General features: G+C 48.8%; 1 protein-coding gene across 3 annotated transcripts in view; it reads right to left on the reverse strand.

Annotated features, from left to right (window-relative positions):
* The window catches only part of ralbp1 (ralA binding protein 1), a 49,293-nt gene extending 38,869 nt beyond the window's left edge, over positions 1–10,424 (reverse strand). Inside the window, exons 1-3 of one of the 3 annotated variants that reach the window (XM_085992369.1) lie at positions 10,274–10,424; positions 2,827–3,115; positions 649–1,110 (exon numbers count right to left, since the gene is read on the reverse strand). In XM_085992369.1, the coding sequence (XP_085848495.1) occupies positions 649–1,110; positions 2,827–3,070 (706 nt within the window). In that variant the 5' untranslated portion in view covers positions 3,071–3,115; positions 10,274–10,424. Of the gene's footprint in view, positions 1–648; positions 1,111–2,138; positions 2,235–2,826; positions 3,116–10,273 lie in introns of those variants that run through there. The other 2 variants (XM_085992368.1, XM_085992370.1) reach the window with 2 other exon arrangements.
* Between the last annotated feature and the right edge of the window lie 11,478 nt (positions 10,425–21,902).

Consider the following 21,902-nt stretch of genomic DNA (forward strand, 5'->3'; position numbering starts at 1 on the left):
TTACTTTCTCCAAATCCCCCTTTCCCCGGGTCCACAGGTTTTCCTTCCCACACAGAATAACTAAGATGCTAGTCTGGCACCTCTAAAGAAAGGTTTGAAGTTTAGTTCACATTACCTAATAGGGAGCCATTAGACTGCCCTACTTCCTCATAATAGTCTCAATTAGATTGCACTGAATGTTTTTTTTTGTTACAACAATCTTACACATGCTATATGGAAATAGGTCATAGTCAGCCATGAAATAGAATTTGTCTTGGACAGGTGATGAAGAACAAAATCAGGACACATTCTTCATTCAGGTCAACGAGAAAGAATACAAGCACAACTTCAAATCAGAAATCTCTCAGCTCTGCCTCATGGTTGATGCAGAATAAATGACTCGGAATGCTAGAAATGCGCAGCAGGTCACTCAGCATCTGCCAGGTCTGGGCGGATTGAACCTAGCTGTTAATTTTAGGACTAAGTATGTTGTCAGTTTGAGGGTGTAAAGTTTCACCTTACATAATAAGCACACTCCTTTATTCCTTCAACACTGCCCAGTTCTCCTTTTTCAAAAGTTTTGAGAGTACTAACGGCTTGGTTTTCTCACAGCTAATTGAACTCTTCAAAAGAAAGTACTGAACAGTCCAAAACAAGTGGAAACTGTACCTGATACCCTATAAATGCCTTCACTCTTCATGCCATAGCTCTCAATGTAGTCAATGCACTCTCGAAAAACTGCTGGCAGCTGGAGCCCATCATACAGCATAGTCCTCTCAGCAGCCTCGGCTAATGGAACACCAAAGATTGGCCTGAGGGAAGAGGGAGTATCCACCGGAACTGCTTCCTGCTCTGGTGCCGGCTTCTTCTTTTTCTTTTTCTCTTTCCACTGCTTAACAACATCTGCTGCGGTTATATCTTTGGACTTTTTCTCCTTGTGTTTTTCCTCTTTATGTTTTTCCTCTTTGTGCTTTTCTTCCTTTGGCTTCTCTTTGACCTTAAAGTCTTTTTCTTTCTTCTTGGAGAAACTAGGCTTTTTGAAGACATGGATACCCTTTGGCCTTTTCATCTTTGATGGGCTCTCTGCTTCATCACCTGAGCTGTCCTCTTGGAAAGCCGCATACCCCTCGGCTGCAAGAAAAAGAAGAAAAATAAGCTTTGTGTTGATTCTTCTGCCCCGTCCCCAACCAATTTATTCTGCTTCTCTCCAGAAGACACTGCAAGGTAGTTGGATTCCCCAGCACCAGAAGCATATCTGCACCATACTCATCTCCATGCAAGAGCCTAAAGGTGGCTATTTGGACAGTGGAGGGCAACAGAACCAAGACCACACCCACCATCCATATATACAGCAGGGAGTCACTAGAGAGCAATCAGAAGGGAGAATCCTGGATGATCTTTTCCCCTCCCTAGTCCAGTGGCCAACTGCATTGCCTCCACTACAGCTCCACGGAGTCCAGCTAACAGCATACAAGGAATCAAACTTGGGTCCTTGCCACTCTGTATGACTAAGTATCATACCACACAATACATCTAACCCATCAGTGGAGCACCAAATTGTGAAATGTGCAGCATGGAAAATGTTAAGCTTGCCGATTTTCTCCAGCTTTAATTTAAATGCAATTCCAAAGAATCATAACTACCTCACAGGGTGCGTGGCCGTAATTCCACATCTCTACAGCATAACAAGTTAAAGAATAGTTTCACTCTCACTGAGTAGTGTACATAAGCCCTACTTCCATCAATAGAAAGCTAGTTTTCGCAACCTCCAATACAAAAGCAAGGAACCTCCAAACCCACGACCTCTACCACCTAGAAGGACAAGGACAGCAGGCGCATGGGAACACCACCACCTCCAAGTCACACACCATCCTGACTTGGAAGTACAGTATATCGCCGTTCCTTCATCGTCGCTGGGTCAAAATCCTGGAACTCCCTCCCTAACAGCACTGTGGGAGTGCCTTCACCACATGGACTGCAGCGGTTCAACAAGGCGGCTCACCACCACCTGCTCGAGGGCAATTAGGGATGGGCAATAAATGCTGGTCTTGCCAGTGATGCCCACATCCCATGAACAAATAAAAAAGACAGGAATTAAATAGTGAGATAAATAAAGCAAGCAAAAAAAAGGGCAAGAACAAAAATAAAGAAAGACTTGCATTTATATAGCGCCTTTCACGACCACCAGACGTCTCAACGCGCTTTACAGCCAATGAAGTACTTTTGAAGTGGAGTCACTGTTGTAATGTGGGAAACTTCAATAAAGTAAAAGGGAATAAAACAAGTATTTTATATGCAGATAGTGACTCTCACATTTTTCTGCTCATCTAGATGAGGAATGTTAATGCTGAGGAATGGAATGCTTTCCATTTCAGGCACCCAGTCAGCATCAAACGCTCCTAGGTCAGGTATTGCACAACCAGAGGCAGAGTAAAACTCCCTCTATCATGCCTGAGCCCTAATCGGAAAAGAGCACCCCCTACAGTACCAGTGCAAATTATTTTCTATTCCCACACCAGCCTCTCAGTGAGATTTCCAATTAGGGACAGTTTTGTGTTGTCAGCACATTGCCCTATAGGAACTGGATTGAGACTGACCAAACTCATTTCACACAGAGCCTCTACACAGGCAACAAACAGAGACTTCCCTCTCATCATTCGGAGCAGAAAGTGAATCCAGGTCTCGGAGGTGAAAAGGGCAGTTTAACCCGTCGTGCCATCCACTACATCCCCTATCACTATTATCAAGATTATAGCAACAACCTGATGTGCTTTCACCTGCAGAGCTTCCACACACATTGTACAGTTAACATGCTATAATCCTGAAAAACCATGAACTATTACTTACTTCTCTTTTCTTTCTTTTTAAATTTGCCTTTTTTCTTTGCATGTTCCTTTTCATCGTCGGACACTATGTCAACAGGCTCATGGAGGCCTTCGTGAGGTGGCGAAGGCTCGCCAGTACGATACAGTCCGGGGAATTTTGTAGGACTAATCTCCTCTGAGCTTGGTGTGCGAGTCAGGCCACTGCCGTGCTCGGCCCTGCGGTGTTCACTGGGACTGCTCGTTGGTGGCAGGAAGCATTCCGTCATTGTTGCTCCTGGGAATTCTTCTCTTTCATTACCTGCCCATAACACCTAATATTGAAAGAATGGGATTAATAAAACTCAAAAAAAAAAAATCCTTCTATAACATACAAGTAAACTTACAATTTGACAGTCTGTGCTGTCACAAGAACCTTTACATTTGGCCCAGGTGCTGGTTACGGAAATTATACTAAAAAATTCACCAAACCTTTTAACCCCATCCCCTCCTGCAGGCAGCAAGTAACGACAGAAAGAAAAAAGACTTACATTTATATAGCGCCTTTCACGACCACCGGACGTCTCAAAGCGCTTTACAGCCAATGAAGTACTTTTGGAGTGTAGTCACTGTTGTAATGTGGGAAACGCTTTACAGCCAATTTGCACACAGCAAGCTCCCACAAACAGCAATGTGATAATGACCAGATAAACTATTTTTATTATGTTGATTGAGGGATAAATATTGGCCAGGACACCGGGGAGAACTCCCCTGCTCTTCGAAATAGTGCCATGGGATCTTTTCCGTCCACCTGAGAGAGCAGACGAGGCCTCGGTTTAACGTCTCATCCGAAAGACGGCACCTCTGACCGTGCAGCACTCCCCCAGTACTACAGTGTCAGCCTAGATTTATGTGCTGAAGTCCCTGGAGAGGGACTTGAACCCACGACCTTCTGACTCAGAGGCGAGAGTGCTAAAAACTGAGCCACAGCTGACACTTGACATAGGATAAAGTTACACAATCTGTAGTTGAATTCACACCAATTGGCCATTCTTTACAAGCCAGGCTCGATGGCAAGCATTAGACTAGTTGAGTCTAGGCAATCAGGATCCTGTCCTCAGAAATTCCATTCCAGCAAGGTTCTCGAATAGTGGCTGAAGAGGGTTTAACCTATTTAAAAATGACAAATACATAGGAAACATCTAGCTTTCCAAATATGAAAGGACATGGTTTATATCCTTTTTGTGACCGTCAGCGCTGATGTTTCCCAACAAAGAGGAAATTTATTTGAAGCATTGGGCAAGGTAGTCCACTGCTCCCACCATCCAGCTAAAGAGGGCCAATGACAGTAGACACAGAGGAACAGATCACATCCCTACTGTCTTATGTTATGACATTGCTAATAAGAGAGGTTTAAAAAAATGTTTTTTAAAGCATTTCCACAATATCAGTTTTATTAAACTAAAGTGCTCAATAAACCACCTGAACAGTTAAAAGACTGTAGAAAATATATGGAACCACAAAACATTACAATATGTTAAGTGGCCACTTTTTATACATCAGCTTAAGTGTCTAGGCCTTGGAGTGAAAGTCAACAGACCATGGAGAACATCGCAGCGGAGCACAATCCTGTTCTCCGTAGATGTCCACACAAATTTTTCAACAGATTTCACTTAATGATTAGAATGGGAACTCGGGTCCATTTACTCTGTCCCTGGCAAAGCAGCAACGAGACCAAACTGCTGCCCTGCTGACATCAGCTAACTCAGCAGAGAATCAAACCGGAGACGTGCAGGCTTATATATATCGCTTATATATTAAACAGTGCTTTTACCCAAACCATCAGGGAGATTCATGTTTTTATGACAGTAAATACACCAAATTAAATTCTAAGTGAATGCATGATTTTAATACAAAAAGAAAATACTGCACATGCTGGAAATCTGAAATAAAAACTGAAAATGCTGGAAATACTCAGCGGGTCAGGCGGAATCGGTGATGAGAGAAACAGAGTTAACGTTTCAGGTCGATGACCTTTCGTCAGAACCTAATTTAACTTCAACTTCCCTGAAAACCCCAGAACTCATTCAGGTCTGCAAATGAGGATCTGTGCTAGCCACAGGTTAATTTCTATTACACACTGCATCAGTAATTAAGTCAAATCTTGGAAACTGTTCATGTAATAACACTGAGGAATGCAATTTGCTTCAACTCCAAATGTTTTAATTTGAGACATCCGTTGGTCATGAAAGGTGCTATATACAGGAAACTCTTTTATCCGGTACCGACGGGACCGGCGTGGTGCCGGTTGATCAAAAAGTCCGGATTACAGAGAGGTATACTTACCAAGGTACGAAAGCCCCGTACACGGCCACAGGTGCAGGAGCCCCGGTTACACGGCACTTGTGCAGGAGTCCCGGTTACACGGCCACAGATCCAGGAGTCCCTGTTGCACGGCCACAGGTGCAGGAACCCCGGTTACACGACGGCACTTGTGCAGGAGTCCCGGTTACACGGCCACAGATCCAGGAACCCCGGTTACACGGCCACAGGTGCAGGAACCCCGGTTACACGGCACTTGTGCAGGAGTCCCGGTTACACGGCCACAGATCCAGGAACCCCGGTTACACGGCCACAGGTGCAGGAACCCCGGTTACACGGCACGTGCAGGAGTCCCGGTTACACGGCCACAGATCCAGGAACCCCGGTTACACGGCCACAGATCCAGGAACCCCGGTTACACGGCACTTGTGCAGGACTCCCGGTTACACGGCCACAGATGCAGGAGTCCTGGTTACACGGCCACAGATCCAGGAACCCCGGTTACACGGCCACAGATCCAGGAACCCCGGTTACACGGTCACAGATCCAGGAACCCCGGTTACACGGCCACTAATATATAGTAAAACTTACCTGAACCTACTCCTGAATTTTGCCGGTTAAGAGAGATTTCCAGATATTTAGATGCCAGTTAAAAAAGAGAGTTTCCTGTAAATACAAGTCTGTCTTTCTTTTTACGAAGGGTGGAAATATACTCGTTGTACAGAGCTCTGGTTCAGACCGCATCTGGAGCACTCCATTCAGTTCTGAGCAGCGCATCTCAGGAAGGATATATTGGCCTTGGGAGGGGGCGCAGCGCAGATTCACCAGAATGACACTGGGGTAAAAGGGTTAAATGATGAGGAACGGTTGCATGGACTCGGCTTGTATTCTCTCGAGTATAGAAGATTAAGGGGTGATATAATTGAGATGTTTAAGATGATGAAAGGATTTGATGGGATAGATACAGAGAAACTATTTCCTCTGGTAGGGAGTCCAGAACAAGGTGGCATAAACTAGAATGTTCAGAGTGATGTCAGGAACCACTTCTTCACACAAAGAATAGTGGAAATCGGGAACTCTCTCCCTCAAAAAGCTGTCAGTTATATCCTTCTAATCCTTTCTTCCTCGTGTGTTTATCTAGCTTCCCCTTAAATGCATCTACGTTAGTCACCTCAACCACTCCTTGTGGTAGTGAGTTCCACATTCTAACCACACTCTGGGTAAAGAAGTTTCCCCTGAATTCCCTATTGGATTTATTAGTGACTATCTTATATTTATAGCCCCTAGTTCTGATCGCCCCCACAAGTGGAACCATCTTCTCTACGTCTACCCCATCAAACCCTTTCATAATCTTAAAAACCTCAATCAGGTCACCCTTAAGTTTTCTCTTTTCTAGAGAAAAGAGCCCCAGCCTGTTCATTCCCTCAGCACAGCACGGTTGTGTCAGTCGAGATTATATGCTCCAATTTTATGTTTAAATCACTAGAGTGGGAGTTGAACCCACAACCTTGTGACTCAGATGCGAAAGTGCTGCCCACTGAGCCAAGGTTGACACACTTTCTGCATATATCATGCAGAATAATCCACTTTAAAGTGCATTCCAGAGTTTGAGGGCAATTATCCAGAATATATTATTCCCCAGTAAAGTAAATTTAAGATAATTAGCTGTTTACAACCTGGGAAAGAGGGATTGAGAAGATAGGAATCTAAATGGCAAAGCTTGAGAGACCATTCTATAGATTAGTTCTGTCGGTCAAATCTTCGACACACTGCTGGAGTGGATCAGCACCAGGACACAACATCCTGGGAAACAAATCATGTAAAGGGGGTGATCTCCCTTTAAGATGTTTGACAGATAACATTATATCAGAAGGACCTCTCATAATTGACCCCTCCCCCACAAAGTACAAAATGGCACGCTTTGCCCTAACGCACCAGTTCATTTTCCCTATCCTGCAATAACGTTTACCTCCCTTCCACTGTCAATTTCAAAGACGAATATGGAACAAGTTATAGTTCTGCATTTACAGAAACAGTTGTCGTGTAGTTTAAAGATAAACACGAGTCAAGGTTTACTGGGGTCTTTCTGCTGGAAAGTTCTGGCATTGCTTCAGGCTAATTGGTTCCCATCAGACAGTACACTTTAGGACACCCCATCCGAGGCTTCAAACAATTCCCTTAGATAGTCTTGCTTTGAGGGCAAGTGCATCCTGTGCACAATAGACCCACCAATTCGACATGTGCCTCCTTCAGTCCACTCCTACTGATTCTCTCGGGGCCCTCAAAGCATTTACCCAGAAAAAGTGCGGACTCACTGGTTCCTCTACCCGAACACCAGAGGGTCTTTTGAGAGACACTGGATATCCTTATATCATCTATCTGGGCTCATTCAACTTGCCTAGCCAAATCCAGTTCTGAAATGCAAACGCCTACTCAGTCTTTTCTGCTGCTTCCATCTGCAAAAATAGGCACACATCTCACCTCTCCTCCAGTAGACAACCAGAATCGAGTCTTCACCATGATGAAGAGGATGTTACGGAAAACAAGACACCAACTTCATCTGACCAGATTCCACAGTCGTCATCAATACATTCAACTCAAAGCCAGCCCAAGGTCTGGGCATGTTAGCTGTAAAGGTTCCTGAACCAGGGATTGAGCTGTTACTCAAGATCCCCCAAAAGACAGCACACACCATTTGTGCAGTTCATCCTACCCTCTTTCCCAAATGACCATAATACAGGGAAACGAGAGGACAGATGTAAGCAGTACCCAGTAATGACCAAGGTGGATAAAACTTATTGGGCCCACTGTGCCAATACCACCTTGCTTCACATCCCATCAACCACTCTTATGTGCCAGGCATTGAGCCACTAAAGCAAACAGTCCGTGTCGGGTTTGGAGCCTCTTTCGACAAAGTCCAAACAGATGGATTTATGCACTAGGTGGACAGTTGTGCTGTGGTTCTGTCTTCACAAAGGAGGACACAAATAACCTCCCAGAGATGTCAGGGAACATAGGGTCTAATGAGAGGGAGGAACTGAAAGAAATCAGTATTTGTAGGGAAATGGTGTTAGGGAAATTGATGGGATTGAAGGCCGATAAATCCCCAGGGCCTGATAATCTACATCCTAGGGTACTTAAGGAAGTGGCCCGAGAAACAGTAGATGCATTGCTGGTCATCTTCCAAAATTCGATAGACTCTGGAACAGTTCCCATGGATTGGAGGGTAGCTAATGTTACCCCACTGTTCAAAAAAGGTGGTAGAGAGAAAACGGGGAATTACAGACCGGTATGCCTGACATCGGTAGTGGGGAAAATGCTAGAGTCCATTTACAAAAGATGCAATAGCAGAGCACTTGGAAAACAGTGACAGGATCGGACAAAGTCAACATGGATTTACAAAAGGTAAATCGTGCTTGACTAATCTACTGGAATTTTTTGAGGATGTAACTGGTAGATAGATAAGGGGAACCAGTGGATGTGGTGTATTTGGACTTTCAGAAGGCTTTCGATAAGGTCCCACATAAGAGATTAGCATGTAAAGTTAAGGCACATGGGATTGGGGGCAAGGTACTGACTTGGATAGAGAACTGGTTGGCAGACAGGAAGCAAAGAGTTGGAATAAACGGGTCTTTTTCCGAGTGGCAGGCAGTGACTACTGGGGTACCGCAGGGATCGTTCCTAGGACCCCAGCTATTCACAATATATATAAATGATCTAGACGAGGGAACTAGATGTAATATCTCCAAGTTTGCAGACGACACAAAGCTGGGTGGGCGTGTGTGCTGTGAGGAGGTTGCAGAGATGCAGTATAATGTGGATAAATGCGAGGTTATCCACTTTGGTAGCAAAAACAGGAAGGCAGATTATCTGAACGGCAATAGATTGGGAGAAGGGGAAGTGCAACGTGACCTGGGTGTCCTTGTGCACCAGTCGCTGAAGGTAAGCATGTAGGTGCAGCAGGCGGTTAAGGTGGCAAATGGTATGTTGGCCTTCGTAGCGAGAGGGTTCGAGTACAGGAACAAGGATATCTTGCTGCAGTTGTACAGGGCCTTGGTGAGACCACACCTTGAGCATTGTGTGCAGTTTTGGTCGCCTTATCTGAGGAAGGATGTTCTTGCCATGGAGGGAGTGCAGCGAAGATTCACCAGACTGATACCTGGGATGGCAGGAATGACGTATGAGGAGATTGGGTTTATACTCGCTGGAGTTTAGAAGAATGAGAGGGGATCTCATTGAAACTTATAAAATTCTAACAGGACTAGACAGACTAGATGCAGGAAGGATGTTCCCGATGGCGGGGGAGTCCAGAACCAGGGAACACAGTCTAAGGATAAGGGGTAAGCCATTTAGGACAGAGATGAGGAGGAATTTCTTCACCCAGAGAGTGGTGAACCTGTGGAATTCTCTACCACAGAAGGCAGTGGAGGCCAATTCATTAAATATATTCAAGAAGGAGTTAGATATATTTCTTAAGGCTAAAGGGATTAAGGGATATGGGGAGAAGGCAGGGACAGGGTACTGAATTTGGATGATCAGCCATGATCTCATTGGATGGCGGAGCAGGCTCGAGGGGCCGAATGGCCTACTCCTGCTCTTATCTTCTATGTTTCTATGAGTGCAACTCAGATCATCATAGACTGGGGGGAGGGGGAGAGATAAGGTAAGGAAATAAGGGAGGGAAAGGTTACACTTTATTTGAGAGAATACAGATGGCAGCTGTGTGAGGGAGTCCACCGGGGCGAGGAAGAGGAGCAGAGTTGGGGGAGGGAGAGGAGGGTTTACTCAGGGCCTCGCCTCCCCAATAAAAGAGGAATTATTCAGAAGGGAAGAGCCACTTTAACGCGCCCCGGACCAAAAGGCAGCGCCGCCCGCCTCCCGGGGGAGGGAGGGGGACGGATTGACTGGAGATAAATCGAAGGCCGCGGGAGGGGGGGTTGGCCGTCACCTCAGCCTACTGTGCGGCGGGTGCAAGGCCTCCCTCACCCCCCGGGCTGGGCCGAACGCGGTGTCGGTATCGGTTTCTTTTCAAATCCAGTCCGGTTGCGCGATGTCGGAGAGCGCGGCCTGTGTAACCGCCGCCGCCTCACCTCTGGCTCCCAGGTACTGTGGCGTAGGAGGGGTTTTTTTAATTGCCCACCTCCTCATAACATTTAAAGCCGCCATCTTACCTTCTTTATAGCGACCCCGGTTTGGGAGCCGCGGCGGCCTCTTCCCACATACCGAGCCCTCCGGACGGTCGCCCTGTCACCAGCGCTGCTGCTGTCGTCGGCGGCGGCCCGCGGCCTGGTCCGGGGAGGTGGGGGAGGGGCTTCACTCGTTCCTCACTGCGCAGTCGCGGCAACCCGGCTCACGTGACCCGACGCCGACGCCCGTGACGTCAGCCAGTGGCTAGGTGGGCTGAGTCATGAAGGTTGTGGGTTCGAGACCCAATCCAGGGACTTCTCGAGTAGAGGCTGAAAGTGAGGGAATGTTGCTGTCTTTCGGATGAGACGTTAAACCGAGGTCCCACCTGCTCTTTCAGGTGGCTGTTAAAGATACCGCGGCACTATTTCGAAGAAGAGCAGGGGGAGTTATCGCCGGTGTCCTGGCCAATATTCATTCCTCACATTGAAACATACAAGATTCTGATGGGGATTGACAGGGTGGATGCTGAGAGGTTGTTTCCCCCTGGCTGGAGTGTCTAGGACTAAGGGGCGTAGTCTCAGGATAAGGGGTCGGCCATTTAAGACTGAGATGAGGAAGAATTACTTCACTCAGAGGGTTGTGAATCTTTGGAATTCTCTGCCCCAGAGGGCTGTGAATGCTGTGTCTTTGAGTATATTCAAGGCTGAGATGGTCAGATTTTTGGACTCTAAGGGAATCAAGGGATATGGAGATCGGGCAGGAAAATGGAGTTGAGGTCGATGATCAGCCATGATCTTATTGAATGGCGGAGCAGGCTCACGGGACCGTATGGCCTACTCCTGCTCTTACTTCTTATGCTCTTATATTACAACAGTGACTACACTTGAAAAAGTACTTCATTGGCTGTAAAGTGCTTTGGGACGTCCGGTGGTCATGAAAGGCATTATAGAAATGCAAATCTTTCTTTCTATATACACACCATACACAATCATAACAACAGCAGCTACTTAAGAATCCTTAAAACCTACCTCTTTGCCCAAGCTTTTGGTCACTGGTCCTAATATCTCCTTATAAAAAGAAAAGAAAGTGTGGCATCAAAGAGCCCTAGCAAAACTGAAGTCAATGGGGATCAAGGGATGAACTCTCCAGTGGCTGGGGTAATACTTGGCACAAAGGAAGATGGCTGTGATCGTTGGAGGCCAATCATCTCAGCCACAGGACATCACTGCAGGAGTTCCTCAGGGCAGCTGCCTAGACCCAACTATCTTCAGCTGCTCCATCAATGACCTACCTTCATCATAAGGTTAGAAGTGGGGACTGTTCGCTGATGATTGCACAGTTTTCAGTTCCATTAGCAATTCCTCAGATAATAAAGCAGTCCATGCCTGCATGCAGCATGACCTGGACAAAATCTAGGCTTGGGCTGATAAGTGTCAAGAAACATTTGCGCCACACAAGTACCAGGCAATGACTATCTCTAACAAAAGAAAGACTTGCATTTCTATAGCGCTTTTCACGACCGCCGGACGTCCCATTACAGCCAATTAAGTACTTTTTGAAGTGTCGTCACTGTTGTAATGTAGCAAAATGTGCTATTCAATTTGCTCACAGCATAGTCCCACAAAAGCAATGAGATAAATGACCAGATTATTATTAAGCCTGTGACGTAACATGAACACCCGTGACGTCATGACACACCCCCTATATACACACACACCACACACAATCTTAACAACAGCTACTTAAGAATCCTAAAAACCTACCTCTTTGACCAAGCTTTTGGTCACTTGTCCTAATATCTCCTTATGTGGCTCAGTGTCAAAGTATATCCGATTAACACCTCTGTGAAGCGCTTTCCGACCAATGTTCCCACTAATTATTTTGGGATGTGCGGCCCCCTTTAACGGGCAGCGCAGCCCATTCAAATTATTGCGTATGCATGCGTGGTTTTTTTCCATTTAAAAGCCGGGAAGCGGCCAGGACGGGATCGCCAGGCAGTCGTGCAGCTTAACAGGAGCAATGTGTGGAACGTTTTATGTTAAAGGCACTATATAAATGCAAGTTGTTGTTCTATGAGACAAACAATTCTGATGAACAGCCCTACTTGAAATGTTAGCCTGTCTTTCTCATTCAAATGCCAACCTGCCTGATTTCCAACATGGTTGTTATTTGGAAGGAAGGAACTTGTATTTTATATAGTGTCTTTCACCTCATCAGGAAGTCTGTAAGTGCTTCAAAGCCAATGAATTGCTTTTTTGAAGTGTAGTCACTGATCTAATGTAGCAAAATGTGCCATTCAATTTGCTCACAGCATGATACCACAAAAGCAATGAGATAAATGACCAGATAATATGTTTTTAGTGATGCTGGGTGAGGGATATATGTCGGCCAGGACACCGGGAGAACTCCTATCCTCTTCGAATAGTGCCATAGAATCTCTCATGTATATCTGAGAAGGTGGACGGTGATACTGAGTCGGGGCGAGGATGGGAAAACTTCTGGTGACCAGGACATGGAAGGCACAGAACTAGTTATCATTTCTGGATGAGCTAAGAAAGGCAATTGCAATGATGCAAAACTTCACACAGTCATTACCTGGAACTGGGGATTTTTTTGGACCAGTTAACAAGATAATAAACAGTGTGTATTGAGAAAAGCACAAATAATATGAAGTAATCTGAGCTGTTGGTATTTTTAACAGAATAAAATTATGATCAATTCAAATTGGCCATTTCTTCATTTTTCTTATGCAGCAAATCGCCAAACCCTACTGTTGTGAACAGCCTGACATAACAATCTTTTCTGGCAGTCCCGAAGGGATTCGTTATAGTGAAGATCAACTGTAGTATGAGATCAGAAAAAGGCATATGATGCAGCCTATCAAATGTAAAAAAATGCATGTAGATTAGTCACAGTAACAGCGACTTGCCGTTATGTAGCCCTTTAACATAGAAATATATCATAAGGAGAGTAGTGACAATGGGGGGGGAGTTTGTTGCCTCATGGGTTTGTGTTGGAACCCTTCCTGCTCCTTGTATATATAAATGATCTGGAATCGCACTGTCAGGAGACGTCAAGACTGAGTCTGATTCTGTCCTCACCCCACACACACAGCAGGATGGTGATCAGGAGCTAGAACCCTGGCTAATTGCCCTCCCTATCTCAAGGGCACTCAGGTTCATTGTAGCTGTTTTATTACTATCCCAGTTGAAATGAGGTACCTCAGCACGCACTAGGGAATCAACCTAGGACCTTTCAAGCAAGCAATTAGGAAAGCAAATGGTATGTTGGCCTTTATTACAAGATGATTTGAGTACAGGTAGACTACCCTTTATCCGGACTTCCGAAAACCGAAACCCTCTAAAAACCAAAGGTTTTTTCGTTCAGCGTAAGTCGTGCGTACGACTTACGCTGAATGAAAAAACCTTCGGTTTTTAGAGGGTTCCGGTTGCGGAAGTTCGGATAAAGGGTAAGTCGTGCGCACGACCCCCCGCCGACCCCCCTGCGGACCCCGCCGGCCCCGACAACCGCCGACCCCGCCAGGCCCGACAACCGCCGACCCCGCCAGTCCCGACAACCGCCGACCCCCCCGCGGACCCCGCCGGCCCCGACAACCGCCGACCCCGCCAGCCCCGACAACCGCCGACCCCCCCCCGCGGACCCCGCCGGCCCCCCCGCGGACCCCGCCGGCCCCGACAACCGCCAGCCCCGACAACGGCCGACCCCCCCGCGTACCCCGCCGGACCCGACCCCCGCCGACCCCGACTGACTTACGCTGAGCGTCAGCGTAAGTCGTGCACACGACCCCCCCGCCGACCCCCCCGCCGACCCACCTTCCGAAATCCGAAATTCTCCCTTATCCGAAACTTGGCTGGTCCCGAGGTTTTCGGATAAAGGATAGTCTACCTGTATAAGAGTAAAGATGTCTTACTACAATTAAAAAGGGCTCTGGTGAGACCACACAGTCTTGGTCTCCTTACCTAAGAAAGGATATATTTGCCATAGAGGGAGTGCAACGAAGGTTCACCAGACTGATTCCTGGGATGGGGGAATTGTCCTATGAGGAGAGATTGAGTAGACTAGGCCTATATTCTGTAGAGTTTAGAAGAAAGAGAGGTGATCTCCTTGAAACATACAAAATTCTTGCAGGGCTTGACAGGGTAGATGCAGGGAGGATGTTTCCCCTGGCTGGGGAGTCTAGAACCAGGGGTCACAGTCTCAGAATAAGGGGTCGGCCATTTAGGACTGAGATGAGGAGAAATTTCTTCACTCAGAGGGTGGTGAATCTTTGGAATTCTCTACCCCAGAGGGCTGTGGAGGCTCAGTCATGGAGTATATTCAAGACAGACATCGATAGATTTTTGAATATTATTAAGGGAATCAAGGGATATGGGGAGTGCAGGAAAGTGGAGTTGAGGTAGAACATAATAAGAACATACGAAATAGGAGCAGGAGTGTTGCGTCCGTGTATAATAATACACAGACTGCGGAGAACGGTACAACAGGTTTACTCAACGTGGCTCACACTGCAACTGATCTGTACAGATTACTACTCAGGGCTATATACAGGTGTGGTCACTGCCGGTACTGCAGTATACATGAGCTGTAAAACATAGTTCCCCCCTTAAAGGTATATACATTACAATTCCTCCCCTTTTAGATTAACAGTACCATAACACTCATTTAACAATTAAATATCAAACTAATTACAATTAACACTTTTAACATGCAACATTAGCTGAAAATAGTCTATTTATATATTCAGTCTTTGGGGAGGCTTCCTGATCCTTTCTGGATAGCGCCTTTCCCCGAGTGTCTTGCTCTTGGTGCGGAGGCAATTCTGGCCCCCTGTCGTCGGTTGGTTCATCAGCTTCCGATGCTACTGTTTCTGGGGTAGATGCGACCTGTACGTCGGGTTCATCACCAGGTACGTATGGGCGAGGCATGGGGTTGACTTGTTCCTGTGACTCTAGGATCTGGTCAGCATGGCGTCTCACGATGCTCTCCCCAACGTCCACTGTGTACATTAGTGGGCCCTGCCGTGTGCATATCGTTCCTGGCTGCCATTTTTCTGTTCGGTAGTCGCGGGCCAAGACTGGTTGCCCTACATTGAAGCTCCTTGTTGGCTTCTCATGGATGTGCTGGAATTGCTTACTCTCAACATCTCTTCATACGTTTGGTCTGAGCAAATCCAGGCGAGATCTTAACCTTCGGTTAAAGAACATCATGGCTGGGGCCTGGTTGGTGACTGCGTGTGTTGCATTCCGGTAGGCGAACAGGAAATTGTCCACCTTGTGCTGCAGCGGAATGTTGTCATTGTACATAGCCTTTATTGCCTTCTTAAAGGTTTGTACGAACCTCTCAGCCAATCCATTTGTGGCTGGATGATACGGGGCGGATGTGTAATGCCTTACCCCATTCTTTTTCAAGAACCTCCGGAACTCTTCGGACACAAACTGTGGTCCGTTGTCAGAGCAAATCTGTTCTGGCAAGCCATTCCTGGCAAAAATGGTCCGTAGGACTGCAATCGTTTTCTCCGTGGTGGTGGAGGACATTTTGATGACCTCAGGCCATTTCGAGTGCGCATCCACGGCTATTAAAAACATTGAGTCCATGAATGGACCAGCAAAATCAATATGCACCCGTTGCCATGGAGATGAGGGCCACTCCCATGGGTGTAGAGGGGCCTGTGGTGGTGCATTTTGGACTTTCTGGCATCCTGAGCAGCTCTTGGTCAGGTCCTCGATTTGTTTATCGATTCCTGGCCACCACACATAAGCCCTGGCTAGGCTTTTCATTTTTACCCCTCCCAGATGACCCTCATGAAGCTCATTGAGCACTCTATCCCTTAACTTGGGTGGAATTACCACTCAGGATCCACACATCAAGGTCCCCCGGCACACTGACAGCTGTTCTCTCCTTGTCGAGAATGCTGGCAACAGTGAGTCGCCATGTGCTGGCCATCCCTTCACCGTCAAATCATATACCTGAGAAAGTGTCGGGTCATTTCGGGTTTCCTTTTCGATACAAGCGTTAGTTACTGGTAGGTATTCAACTATAGTCGAATGGAATATTTCGACAGGATCCACTGCTGGTGCTTCCTCCGCAGTAGGCAGTGGTAGGCGTGATAGCCCATCAGCATTTCCATGCTGTTTCGTGCCCTTATATTCAATCTCATAGTGGTGCGCTCCTAGAAAAAGTGACCATCTTTGTAGTCGTTGCGCAGTCATCACCGGAACACCCTTCTTCGGATTAAAAATGGAGACAAGAGGCTGGTGATCAGTCAGCAAGGTGAATTTCTGCCCGTGCAGATAGTGATTGAACTTTTTCACTCCCCACACTAGGCTGAGGGCCTCCCTGTCAATCTGGGCGTAGTTACGCTCGGCTGAGGTTAGTGATCATGACGCAAAGGCTATTGGCCTCTCTGAGCTGTCCGAGAATTTGTGCGACAGCACCGCTCCAATGCCATAGGGTGACGCATCACATGCCAACCGAATTGGTAATGCTGGGTTGTAATGGGCCAATACCTCTTTCGATGTGATTAGTGTTTTGCTCTTCTGGAAAGCTCATCTACATTCATCACTCCACTTCCATGGCACCCCAGTTTGCAGTAGGGTGTTCAGTAGGTGTAGTATTGTAGACAAATTTGGCAAGAACTTATGGTAGTAGTTTACCAGCCCGAGGAACGACCTCAGTTGTGACACATTTTCCAGTGCTGGAGCCTTGACTACTGCCTCAATCTTCTCTGGGGACTTATGTAACCCCTCTTTATCGATAACATAAGAACATAAGAAATAGGAGCAGGAGTAGGCCAATCGGCCCCTCGAGCCTGCTCCGCCATTCAATAAGATCATGGCTGATCTGATCCTAACCGCCAATCCACGATCACAGAACCATCTCCTGAATCGAACAGAATTAGACACACGAAATAGGAGCAGGATCAGGCTACACGGCCCCTGGGCCCGCTCCGCTACCCACAGGGCCATGACCGATCCGAACCTAGACTCATGTCCAAATTCCTGCCTGCTCCCCGTCTATTTCTGTTTTAAATTTATGTAATGATGTAGCTTCTACAGCTTTTTGGGGCAGCATATTCCATGGACCTACCACCCTCTGAGTGAAGTAGTTCCTCCTTGTGGTAAACCACTGTTATACCTGTCTGTATGTGTATGTGTATTCCACTAGGTACAGGTCTGGACATGCCTCGGCTGACTCCTCCCACTATTCCAGGTATATAAGTGACTACCTCCCAGTCCCTTAGTATTCTGGACGGGTCGACCACTCGAGACTAGACCTTCATTCTTTAGTTAATAAAAGCCTGGTTGTTACTCGCTTAACCTCAGTCTTTTGAGTAATTGATGGCGCATCAATTTTATTAACTAAATTTTTATAATGGAGAAGATCCTCACACCAGCATGCCTGGACCTGGACAGTCGGGAAGCGGACGCTTCCACCAAGTTTGCTCACTGGCTCATGTGCTTCGAGGCATTCCTGACTGCCTCCACTGCGGTCGTAACGGATGCGAACAAACTGTCTGTCCTGATCTCCAAGGTGAACCACCGAGTGTACTCAGTCATCCGGGACGCGACCTCGTACACAGCCGCCCTCCAGCTCCTCAAGACCCAGTACACGCGCCCTGTGAACGAAGTTTACGCCAGGCACCTCCTGGGGAGTCGCAAGCAACAACCTGGGGAATCGACTGAGGAATACCTCCAAGCACTGTCCGTGCTTGGCCGGGCCTGTGGGTGTAAGGCGGTAACGCCCACTAAGTACACGGAGGAACTGATCCGGGATGCCTTCGTAGCGGGCCACAGGTCCAACTACACCCGACAGCGACTGCTGGAGCAGAGTGACCTCACCCTCGACAAAGCCTCCGAAATCGCACTAATGCTGGATGCAGCCTACCGGGGCATGGATGCCTACTCCTCTGCGCCGTGGACGCCGCGGGGAACGACAACCTGGGACACGGTAGGACAGCCCCATAGCACCGTGCCACCCCAGCCACAGCCCAACAACGGCCCAACCACCGCAGCAGTGTCCCAAAGCCAGACAGCAGTATCCCAAGGCCAGAAATGCTACTTCTGTGGCCAGGCCAAACACCCCAGAGCACGCTGCCCAGCGAAGAATGCGACCTGCTCGGGCTGCAGGAAAAAGGGACACTACGCTAGCGTCTGCAAGGCCAAAGCCACCCCGAACGCCAGCAGCGCCACGTGTGGGCAGTGCGAGCCGCCATCTTGGGCCCCCAACAGCGCCGCGTGTGGGCCGTGCGGGCCGCCATCTTGGGCCTCCCCAGCCATGTGCGAACCACCGCAGCAGCAGCCATCTTGGACGACTCCAGCCACATGGGAATCATGGACGCCGCCATCTTGGACACCAGCCGGGACGCAGCAGGCCGCCAACCTCCCCCCCCATCTGATACCCGCAGCGACACACCGACCCCTACGCTGGCCTCTGTTACGCTGGACCAAACGAGACCGCACCAACTAGCTCGGTCCAAAATGGACGTTAAGGTAAACAGCCATGCAATAAACTGCCTTTTTGACTCCGGGAGCACAGAGAGCTTCATCCACCCCGACACGGTGCGGTGTTGCTCTCTCCCAGTCCTGCCTGCGCACCAGCGGATTTCTATGGCCGCCGAGTCCCAGTCAGCGGACATTGGCGGCTACTGCATGGTGACACTAGTAGTAGACGGGACTGTGTTCAATAATTTTAAACTCCTGGTCCTGCCCCAACTTTGCGCTGCCGTTCTACTGGGGTTGGATTTCCAGTGCCACCTCAAAAGCATTACGATGGCGTACGGTGGCCCCCTCCCCCCACTCACAGTCCGCAGCCAGCAGCCTCCAAATTGCCCGCCGCGCACCAGATGCAACCTCTCCACACTCAGAGTCCCACCCCCCCCACTGTTTGCTAACCTCACCCCCGACTGTAAGCCCATCGCCACAAAGAGCAGGCGATACAGTGCCGGGGACAGGGTTTTCATCAAAACCGAAGTGGAGCGGCTCCTGAAGGAGGGGATTATTGAGGGCAGCTCCAGCCCCTGGTGAGCCCAGGTTGTGGTCGTTAAGACCGGCGAGAAACAACGCCTGGTCATCGACTACAACCAAACAATAAACCGCTACACCCTGTTGGACGCCTACCCACTCCCCCGCATAGCTGACATGGTCAACCAGATCGCGCAGTACCGCGTCTTTTCGACCATTGACCTGAAATCAGCGTACCACCAGCTCCCCATCCGCCCCGAAGACCGCCAGTATACTGCTTTTGAGGCAAACGGCCGCCTCTATCACTTCCTTAGGGTTCCCTTTGGCGTCACCAACGGGGTCTCCGTCTTCCAAAGGGAGAGGGACCGGATGGTCGATCAAAACGTGCTGCAGGCCACTTTCCCTTACCTAGACAATGTGACCATCTGCGGCCATGACTTGCAGGACCATGACGCAAACCTCGAGAAATTCCTCCGCACCGCCCAACTCCTGAACCTGACATATAACAAGGAGAAGTGTATATTCCGCACAGACCGCCTCGCCATCCTTGGCTGTGTTGTGGAACACGGGGTCATCGGTCCCGACCCGGACCGGATGCGTCCCCTTATGGAACTCCCACTGCCCCACTGTCTAAAAGCTCTGAAGAGGTGCCTAGGGTTTTTTTCCTACTACGCCCAGTGGGTCCCCTACTATGCAGACAAAGCCCGTCCGCTGATCAAATCCACCTCTTTTCCCCTGATGGCAGAGGCCCGCTCGGCCTTCCACCGTATCAAGGAGGTCATTGCCAAAGCCACCATGCATGCAGTGGACGAACCCATCCCCTTCCAGGTGGAAAGCGATGCGTCCGACTTCGCTCTGGCCGCCACCCTTAATCAGGCGGGGAGACCTGTGGCATTCTTCTCACGAACCCTCCAGGGCCCGGAGACCAGACACTCCGTGGTCGAGAAGGAGGCCCAGGCTATTGTGGAGGCTGTGCGTCATTGGAGGCACTACCTGGCCGGAAAATGATTTACCCTGCTCACTGACCAGCGTTCAGTTGCTTTTATGTTCAACAACAAGCAGAGGGGCAAAATCAAAAATGACAAGATCTTGAGGTGGAGAATCGAACTTTCCACCTACAATTACGAGATCTTGTACCGGCCTAGGAAGCTGAATGAACCCCCAGATGCCCTATCGCGTGGCACCTGCACCAGTGCGCAGATCGATAGGCTGAGGGCCCTCCACAACGACCTCTGCCACCCGGGGGTCACCAGGTTCTTCCACTTCATCAAGGCCCGCAACCTGCCTTACTCCATTGAGGAGGTCAGGACCATGACCAAGAACTGCCAAGTCTGCGCTGAGTGCAAACCGCACTTTGATAGACCAGACAGAGCTCACCTGATAAAAGCCACTCGCCCTTTCGAACGCCTGAGCGTCGATTTTAAAGGGCCTCTCCCCTCCTCCGACCGCAATGTGTACTTCCTCAACATCATTGACGAGTACTCCCGTTTCCCGTTCGCTATCCCCTGCCCGGACATGACCAGTGCCATGGTCATTAAATGTCTGAACAGCCTCTTCACCCTGTTCGGTTTCCCCAGCTATATCCATAGCGACCGGGGCTCATCGTTTATGAGCGACGAACTCCGTCAGTACCTGCTCGCTAGGGGTATAGCCACAAGCAGGACCACCAGTTACAACCCCCGGGGGAACGGACAGGTGGAAAGAGAGAATGCAACAGTTTGGAAGGCCGCCCTACTAGCCTTAAAGTCTAGGGGCCTTCCGGCCTCCCGCTGGCAGGAGGTACTCCCCGATGCGCTCCACTCGATTCGGTCACTGCTCTGCACTGCCACCAATGCCACCCCTCACGAGAAAATGTTTGTCTTCCCAAGGAAGTCCACATCGGGGACAGCGTTACCGCCATGGCTGACGTCCCCAGGGCCGGTACTACTGAGAAGACACGTGAGGACCAATAAAACAGACCCCCTGGTCGAGAGGGTCGACCTCCTCCATGCCAACCCCCAGTATGCTTACATTGCGTACCCAGACGGGCGGGAGGACACAGTCTCCATATGAGACCTCGCACCCTCGGGGACCGCTGTAACACACTACCCATTACCAGCGCCCCCCCACGACACCCTCGGGGACCGCTGTAACCCACTACCTATTACCACCCCCCCCCCCACGACCCGATATCCAACCCCAGCAGCCGGCTCGCCTTGGACCGTCACCCACGAGGACTACACTCCAGTGCCCCAGCCTACACGGGACGCGACGCCGGAAGCTGCACCACCCCTGCCGTCGCCACGTCGATCACAGCGGCAGACAAGACCTCCGGAGAGACTCCAATACACGAACTTTTAAATACACTTCACCCCGCCGGACTCATTTTTAAACAAGGGGTGAATGTGGTAAACCACTGTTATACCTGTCTGTATGTGTATGTGTATTCCACTAGGTACAGGTCTGGACATACCTCGGCTGACTCCTCCCACTATTCCAGGTATATAAGTGACTACCTCCCAGTCCCTTAGTATTCTGGACGGGTCGACCACTCGAGACTAGACCTTCATTCTTTAGTTAATAAAAGCCTGGTTGTTACTCGCTTAACCTCAGTCTTTTGAGTAATTGATGGCGCATCACTCCTCATCTCAGTTTTGAAAGAGCAGCCCCTTATTCTAAGACTATGCCCCCTAGTTCTAGTTTCACCCATCAT

Source organism: Somniosus microcephalus, chromosome 7 (genome assembly GCF_052327205.1).
Source record: "Somniosus microcephalus isolate GS21.2 chromosome 7, FLI_Smic_1.0, whole genome shotgun sequence".
NCBI lineage: Eukaryota > Metazoa > Chordata > Chondrichthyes > Squaliformes > Somniosidae > Somniosus > Somniosus microcephalus.